General features: G+C 46.7%; 1 protein-coding gene across 1 annotated transcript in view; it reads left to right on the forward strand.

Annotated features, from left to right (window-relative positions):
* Nucleotides 1-9,349, forward strand: part of SHANK2 (SH3 and multiple ankyrin repeat domains 2) — a 617,206-nt gene that overhangs the window by 101,048 nt on the left and 506,809 nt on the right. Inside the window, exon 8 of the mRNA XM_006893221.1 lies at nt 7,983-8,060. Coding sequence (XP_006893283.1) covers nt 7,983-8,060 — 78 coding nt within the window. The remainder of the gene's footprint in view (nt 1-7,982; nt 8,061-9,349) is intronic.

Genomic DNA, 9,349 nt, shown 5'->3' on the forward strand with positions numbered 1-9,349 from the left:
AAGAACACGTGACACTGTCTAACACACACACAGTTACACAGACACACACTATACATCAAGAACACATGACACTGTCTACCACACACACGGTTACACAGACACACGCTATACATCAAGAACACGTGACACTGTCTACCATACACACACACAGTTACACAGACACACACTATACATCAAGAACACGTGACACTGTCTAACACACACATAGTTACCCAGACACACGCTAGACATCAAGAACACATGACACTGTCTACCACACACACGATTACACAGACACACGCTATACATCAAGAACACGTGACACTATCTAACACACACAGTTACACAGATACACACTGTACATCAAGAACACATGTACACACTTTACACAGGCACACTGTTTTGTTCACACACAAGGATCCATGTACACACTAGTATTCACATGCACAGCCCCCCACAGTCCTGCACACATTTATATGTACAAACCCATGTATGCGCAGTGTGGCCGCACCTCACGCCACATACACATACAGACCGTCTCTCACACACATTCCATATATACACTCACATACCCACAGTCATCCACACTTACGTATTTATATATACACAACACACACATTTATTTGTACACGTGAGTATATGCACACCCACATACATGTGCAAACATGCACAAGCAGTACACATATTCAGCACGCATACACACAAGTGCACACATGTACACAAACACCCACTCACATGCATTTAATGTTTCATTACCACGAGGCCTCGTGAGTCGTTTGTCCTGTAATTTTGAGTTAGCTGTCTGGAGACTGAGCTCATTTTCAAGTCTGGTAAATATTAGTGCGATTGATCATGGGTCTCTCTGGAGGGCTGGCTGATGTTGACGCCTGCAAAGGAGCAGCTCTGCCGATGAGTGCAGGATTGGCCAGGGTGCCTGCTGGGTGCTGCCCAGGGTGGGCTGAACGGTGACCCGGGTCATCACTCACTGGGTTTCCAGGGCTTAAACGCCCGCAGGAGGAGACTGCCTCCCCCAGCTCCCGTGAAGCGACTCCTTGATCGCAGCAGCTGACCTTTTCGTTAGCAGCCGACACCTAAAGCCCGGCACCACCAGGATTTCCTTTTCGGAAATAAGTACCCTTAATGAGTGATGTTGTTGGGAGCTGTGGTGGCTTAGAGGTGAGGTGTTGTGCTACAGCCCAAAGGGTCAGCTGCACCAGTAGCTCCACAGAGAAAGGTGTGCGGTCTCCTGCCTGTGATTATAGCCCTGAAAACCCACTGTGGGGTCAGCAGTGGGTCCGTTCCAACCTGATGGCACAATGGTCACTGCTTAATGAAGCATCGTGTCTTTCTCTGGGGCCTGGCCCTTCCTGGTCATGTGCCTTGGTGCCAAGCATCTTGATACTTCTAAGACATATGTGATTGTTGTCTGGCATCCATGCCATAGCCGTTGTCCGCTGTCAGCATCGTAATGCAAAGACATTGATTTTTCTTCCTTTTCTTTTTTAAAGAGGAAAAAATAACTGCATTAGAATGGGCTCTGATGCTGGCGCCCCCCATCGGACCTCTGCGACCTGTGAATCTTTACAGGAGCCTGACCGCCCGCCCGACTTCCTCCTCCAGGGCTACACTGCTGACCTTCCTGTTAGACGACCAGCACATTTTGCACTGAGCCACCAGGATTCCTCCTGCTTCAGTGCCTCTTAGCTCTTCCCAAGCCCAGCTTGGAAACACCGCCCGTGGACACCGTTCTTTTCCTCTGTGAGGTCTCTAAGAGTCAGCGACGTTTCTCATTGCTTTCTCTGGTCTTAATCACCTCTGCACCGGGTCATCTGTTCTCTAGACAACACCCGCGCTAGGTCACCTCTGTCCTAGATTACCTTGTCATGAGATCACTGCTAGTGTCGACCCCCGCGCTGGGTGATCCGTTCTCTGGACCACCTGTAATCTAGAGCACTTCTATTCTGAATCAGTCATTCTCTAGATCATCCACGTTTTAGATCGCCTCTGCTCTAAAGAGTGAAATAGCCTGGATGTGTCCAGTGTGGGAGCTGTGACCTGTATTTGGAAGTTGTTAGTACCAAGATTCCTTGGGAGACGTGTCCTCAGACCAGGAGCAGGCTGCCATGCTACAAGACGCCTGGACTCCAGCACATACCTGTCATCTCAGTGCTCTCAGAAAGAGCCGAGGGCCATCGTCTCATGCTGGGGAGCCCAGCTGCTTTCATGAGGAGGACCCCTTCTCCCTCTCAGTGTTCTGTGTGGCTCTGGACCTGTCTCCTCTTCCCTCCTTGCTGGAAGCTTCCAGAAGGCTGATAAAAAGTTCTTTGTCAGTCTCTGTCTTCCCCTGCTGTGGCTGTAACTGAAACACCACAAGACACAATAGAGTGTCACTTTCTCACAGATCAGGAGCCTGGAAGTGAATTCAGGGTGCCAGCACGAGGGAAGATGCTCGCTGTCAGCTCTGGTTGCGGGTCTTGTCACACGTCCAGTAGCCCCAGAATTCTTCAGTAATTTCGTGGCCTCTGTCTTCCTCAGTCTGTTCTCCACAACTTCTTTTAACTCAGCAGTGATTAGGTTAGGGAACCCCCTGCACTGATGTGGCCTCATTAACACAACAAAACTAATCCCAGAAAGAACTGGTGTAAGTGAGGATTCCAGCACATGATGTTGGGCCACAGAATTCAGTTCAAAGCAGCCCCAAGGGCAAGCAGAAGCTGCTCAGTGAATGGACAAAGAATGGCTTTCTTTTCATTGAAAGAGCACATAAAGGCTGTGCAGCCTCCCAGGGATGGATTCAAAGGCTCATTTCACAGACATATCATCCCAAATGACAGCATTCTGGGAACCTTTCTAGTCTTGAAAGGATTAGAATCTATCTAAGATTGAAGACTCATTTTCACTGAACAAAACTACTTATATACCCAGGACCCAGCTGTTGGAAGCGAAAGCTCTCGAAAGTGATTCTCTAATGCAGTCAAGCACGCTTCAGCACCTGACTCAATCATTGCCTCCCTGACACACAGCCTCAGGCATCTGCCTGTGGAGACTGGCGTGTTGTTGTGATACCTACCAGTGTCTATTAGAGCTTGCAGACCAGGATAGACTAGGGAGAAAGGCCTGGTGACCTATTGCTTAGAGGCAGCCAGAGAACACCATGGGCGTCGAGATCGTCTGATTAAAACCAGTCGTGAGGATGGCCCAGGACTGGGCAGCATTTTGTCCCATCGTGCATGGAGTCACCACGGGTGAAGGCAGCCAGCAATGACCTGTCAGAGATGCTGAGTCTTTCCCCTGGAACGTAAGCTTCCCAAGGGCAGGATCTGTTCTTCTCTCACCACTGCTTCTGTAGCACCTGGAATTGTACCTAATCAGAATCTGTTAGATGACGGGGGCAAAGTGTATGAGAAATTAACATTGCCTGCTTTTAAGAAATGTTTACAAACAGGAACTTACATCAAGATTATGATAACAAAGTTCCCGCTCATCTTTTCCCTTGAGTTGCAGTGTTGGAGAAGAGTGCTGAATATCCCATGCACTGCAAAAAAAACAACAAACCCAAACAAACACATATGTCTGGAGAAGGTACAGCCCAAGTATTCCTTGGAGACAAAGATGATAAAGCTTCATTGCACATACTTTCAGTATATTATTATTATTTTGTTGTTAGGTGCCATCAAGTCGAGTATGACAGATCTGAACCCTGTCCTATCCTGTGCCATCCTCACAATCTCCAACTCCCTCAAGCCCATTGCGACAGTCACTGTGTCAGTCCACTTGGTTAAGGGTCTTCCTATCTTTTGCTCTTCCCCCCCCTTTCCAAAGCATAGTCTCCGTGTCCAAGAAATAGCCTCTCCTAGCAACATATGCAAGTTATTTGAGACGAAGCTTTAATCATCTTTGTGTTCAAGGAGTGATCTGGCTGTACCTTCTCCAAAGCATGTCTGTTCTTTGGACAGTGTATGGGTTATTCAGTACTCTTCTTCAACAATAAAATTTAAAGGCATCAATTCTTCTGTCATTTTTATTCAATAGTGCAGCTCTGATAGATGCATAGCAAGTGACTGGAAAGACCATGGCCTGAATCAGGCACACCTTAGTCCTCAATCTTATATCATTGCTCTCCAGGAATTTGGAGCGGTCCCTTGGAAATGCAGAGGGTTGGCACAAGAAAGGAAGACTCACGATGGATTGACACATGGCATTGATGGTCTCAAGTATGTCAGAAATGATGGTGACGGCCCAGGAGAGGACAGACAGGGTTCAGGTCTGTTGTTCACAGGGTCACTGTGAGTTGTCCTTGACTCAGTGACTTAGCAACAACATTTATTTAGGAAGGGAGCACTGGTGCTTCGTCTCCACAGGGCTGTGTGGTTCACCCAGAGCCCGTGCGTCTCTGCCCGTTCACCTCCACCAGCAGCGCCGAGGGAGAACGGATCACTGATCTCCTCTTGTGCAGGCTGAAGTCTCAGAAACCTCGGACGGGGTCAGCTGTGAATAAATCCGAACCACGGCAGTGCATTTTACGTTTTTCTATTTAATAACGCCTTTCCTTTCATTTTTATTATGGTTTGGGTGAAGCTTACAGACTGGTTTTCCATTCAGCCATTCATATGCCTTTTCCAGTAACTTTAATTACAACGCCCACAGTGTAACCCCGCTCTTCCACCTCCTGTGATTGTCATCTCCATCGGGGAAGGTGTGCGTCAGGGCTGTGACCTTTCTCCATACCCATTCAGTCTTGATGCTGAACGCATCTTTGGAGAAGCGCGCTTTATGAAGAGGAACGGCGTCAGTGTCAGAGAAGATTCATCAGCAGTCTGCATTACACAGATGACATAACCTTACCTGCTGAAAGTGTGGAATACTCGGAATGGTTGATGTAGAAGACTGAAGACTTCAACATGGATTGCATTTCAACATCAAGAAACCAAACATCCTCATCACTAGGCCAGTAGACAACACCATCAGAGATGGAGAAATGTTACCTGTACTCATCCTTCTGCTCCCACCCCTTCCCCCCCTTAGATCCCCAGGTTTTACTAATTACCTATTTCTACAATAATGGTTTTATGCAGTATTTGTCCTTATGAGACTGAGATAGTTCACTCAGCATAATGCTCTCCAGTTTTTCCCATGCTGTGTAGTAGTTTAAAAATCATTGCTCCTGAGTGCTGCATAGTAGTCCGGTGTGTGAATGTACCACAGTTTGTCAGTCCATTCAGTTGTGGTTGGATATTTAGACTGTTTCCTTGTTCTTGGGATGGTGAATAACTCTACTATGAACACTGGTGTACAGATCTCCATTTGTGTCAGAGTTGCACAGTTTGGTGGATGGAGGGAGAGGGTAAAGGAAATAGGTAAGATCCGGCAGGGATTTGAAAAGACAAGGCAATGGTGGGCACAGTCCAGTGATGATTAAATTTATAAAACATAATGGTTGGAAATATTTGCATGAAACACAACGTGAATGAAGAATAGTATGAAACACAATGTATATGAACTTTGTAAGCAAATCAGTATAAAAGAAATAAATTTTAAAAGATGGAGAAATGATAGAAGTTGTCAATTATTTCATTTTACTTGGATCCACAACCAACACCCTGGTGGCACAGTAGTTAAAGCGATCAGCTCCTGGCTGAAAAGGTCAGCAGTTCAACACAGCTCTGGGAACCCTGGGGGGCAGTTCTGCTCTGTCTTCCAGGGCCACTGTGAATAAACAGCAGTTATGAAATCAAAATACATGGTATACTGGGGAAAATCTGCTCTCAGACGCCTCTCCAAAGTACTAAAGAGCAAAGATTTCCATTTAAATACTAACGTATGCCTGATCCAAGCCATGGTCCTTTCAGTTATTTCATAGGCATCTGAAAGTTGGACATAAAATAAGAATAACAAAAAGAATTGATGCCTTTGAATTGTAGTGCTGGAGAAGATCACCGAATGTCCCATAGACTGCTGAAAGAACAAACATGCCTTTCTTGGAGAAAGTACAATAAGGGTGCTCCTTAGAAGCAAGGACATTGAAACTTCCTCTCCTGTACGCTGGCGTTTTGTCAGGATTCCTTGGATAAAGGCATTATGCTGGGGAAAGAGGGAGATCAGAGAAAAGAGCCTCCACAGGATGAATTGACACAGTAACTGCAACTATGAACTTGACCATGGCAGAGACTGTGAGGACAGGGTTGGATATATGGTGAAATTCAGATTTGTTTCCATAGGCCGTGGTTGAGTCAATGGCACTTAACAACATATACAAAACAGGGACTTAACTTTATAAACAAAAATGAAATTAAGCTTGCCTTTTGTACTTAGTTGGGGTGTCAAAACCCTTAAAAATTGGCTTTCCTAGCCATTGCGGTAGCCCCCACTGAGGGCACGATCTCCAGCTACCTTAACTGCAAGCACGTTGTCTTGTAAATCAGCAACAGCTGTGGGACCAGTATAAGCGAACACTCTCCACACTGTGAGAGGCAGGAGGGGGGACTCTGAAGACTGAGAACCCTATCTCTGTGGGAGAGAGAGGGTGAAGAGACTGTGCAAGCTGTAACCAGAAGAATTTTGGAGATACAAGCCGCAGGTAAAGGTTTTCCTTGCTTTATCATTGAAGTTGAAAAGCTGACTTCTAACTGCTCGGAGGTGTAGTCCACAGTTAAAGGGTTTTATTGCTGAATAGTTAAAGGGAATACTGCCTGACAGCTGCTCTGAGATGAAGCTTGCTGGATGGTTGAGGAAACCGGAGGCTTCTTGCGTTTGTGCTGCTGAACGGAGTCTGGACTTTGACTAATTGAGGAAGTGTGCCTTGCTCCTCTGGCTTGAGACTCCTGGACTAAACCTGGACTTGCATTGTGAGGTATTCTTTGCCTCTCTGACTTACCAGCTGATTTCCGTCATAAACCCCACAACTGTGATTAAAGTCTGTGAGTCTTGCAATGAACATCCGATCCAATGATTGGTTTTAAAAAGGTGCAGGAGCATGTGGGGGAGGGAGGGGAGGTCTGACCTATTTTGGTCCTACGAACTTTATTGATGGAGAGAGTTCCCCTTTATGAAGCAGGTGGAAGTCAGACCTGCCCACCACATTGCATCTTTTTGTCCTTTTGCATTAGACCTTTTCTTTTTGTTGTTGTTTCAGTGAAAGTTTAGAAAACAAATTTCTTTTCCTTCTACTCATTCACGTACTTTTACAAAGAACATTACTTATAATGCCACAGAATAAGCGTGCTCTTCTGACTTTTGCTCTCTGACTCTCATTTCTCTTCGTCCTTCTGTCCTGCTTTCTGAGCTCTGTCCTTGGAATGTCACTGCTTTTTTTAACTTTTGCATTTGGTTCTTCTAAGGAGTTAGTAACTCCCTGCTGTTATCAGTTCCCTTGTGGTTTGGCTGCAAGATGAACCACAGAGAGAGTTTTGTTCCATACTTAGCAGTTTTTGGATGTGTTCCTTGTCAGTTTGTATCTATCTGCCTTGTTCTTTCCTACAACTGTTTAGATGAAGAATGTTCTAGAAGACGTCCCCACTTTCCTCTATTTTAGAACATTTATGCTATCTCCAGGTTTTTTTCTTATTTTCTTTCTTTTTGTGTTTCACTTACGGCATTTCACACGTTAAATGTCTCTAAACACTCGTCTTGCTGTAGTCTACAGTTGAAAAAGTGCAATTGTCTGTAAAAGTGGGATTGTAAAAGTGGTATGTATATTTTAAAGTGCTTGTTTTCTGCCAGGGCCCTGGTGGTACAGTAGTTAAGACATTCACCTGCTAACTGAAAGATTAGTGATTCAAACTCCCCCAGTCGTCCCATGGGCGAAAAATGAGGTAAAGATGGCGAACTTGGGAACCCTGTGGGCCAGTTCTGCTCTGTTCTGCAGGTCAGTGTGTACTGCGATGACTGGACAGTAGTGGTTTGTTTCCGGGGTCCTGTGGAAACTGGACCATTTCATGTGGAGGACATTTCTGTCATTGTTTTAACAGTGCATTTTCCTTCTCTTTCTTCTTTTTAACCCATAGGACAGCTGTGCGAGAGTGCTCCTGTTTAGAGGCGGAAACAAGGAACTGAAAAACTACAACAGCCAGACTCCGTTCCAGGTAGTGTGTTCTCAGGGGTCAGACACAGCTGTGTGAGAGACTGTAGGAGGCTGTTATGAGCACCTGCCCTTGGGATGTCTACCTGGGGGTGGGCCTTCCCTGGCAAACATCCTGTTTCTTTTTTACCTCCTCAGGGACCATCCCTACATGTCCCTGTCTCTTGGCAATGGAGTTTCCAATAGAGTACAGCTGCCTTCCTCTTAGATCAAGTGACATGCATAATGCAGGGACCCGTCTCTGGAGCCTTCATGGGGCAGCCTTGGTTGGCCATGAGGACGTGGGGTTTTTGAATGTGTAGCTGTTGGGGAGAGCTGCCTTTGTTGTCTGTTCTGACAGTGGGGCTGCTGCCTGGGGCTCTCACAGGGAGGAGGGAGCCGGCCATCGCCCCGCTGGGACAGCACAGCCCCTGTGACTGCTGTGGGCTTCCAGGTGGAGGCAGAGCCCCTGGCTCCTCGTCAGCTTTGAGGGCTGGACCCGATGGTTTGGAACATCTTGTCTTTTCTATTCTTGCAAGTTATAGAAATGCTTTTTGATGTAAGTGCAGTTGGATCTAGCTACTTGAATTGAAAGTTGAAGTGATCACAGGTCTTCTTAATCAGAACTCATTTTTATTTTACATCTTATTGAGCAGAGGATGAGCCCTGGTGGCACAATGAATTAAGTTGTTAATTGAAACTTTGGCAGTTCGAACCCACCAACTGGTCAGTATATAAAAGAACAGGCAGTCTGACCCTCAGAGGTACTTACAGCCTCTAGACTCTCAGGGACAGGTTCCCTCTGTCCTGTAGGGTCACTGTGGGCTGGTCAACAGCAGTGGGATGATCAGCTGAGAAAAAGAACAGCACTGGGGACAGATCTGAGGAAAAACTCAACTCCTGGGGACCCCATGGGTGTCAGGGTAGCATTGGGCTCGTGAGGGGTTTTGGCAGCTGCTATTTTGGATACAGATTGCCAGGTCTTTCTTCCAAGGCACCTCTGAATGACATTGAACCATTGACCTTTTGGTGAGCAGTCGAGGACATTGAGAGGGGTCTTTGATTTAGAATTGGTTTCCACTAATACTTCTCTTGAAACCAGAATCAAAGCCACCAAGCTGAAGTCAGTTCTCACTGTGAGCCAGTGGAACAGAGTGGCTGTGCCCCGCGGGGTCCACGTCTGCGGATCTCTGACAGAAGTGGCCGTGCCCCGTGGGGTCCACGTCTGCAGATCTCTGACAGAAGTGGCGGTGCCCCGTGGGGTCCACGTCTGCGGATCTCTGACAGAAGTGGCGGTGCCCCGTGGAGCCCACG

The sequence above is a fragment of the Elephantulus edwardii genome, unplaced genomic scaffold (assembly GCF_000299155.1).
Source record: "Elephantulus edwardii isolate Elephantulus edwardi_28Jun2011 unplaced genomic scaffold, EleEdw1.0 scaffold00126, whole genome shotgun sequence".
NCBI lineage: Eukaryota > Metazoa > Chordata > Mammalia > Macroscelidea > Macroscelididae > Elephantulus > Elephantulus edwardii.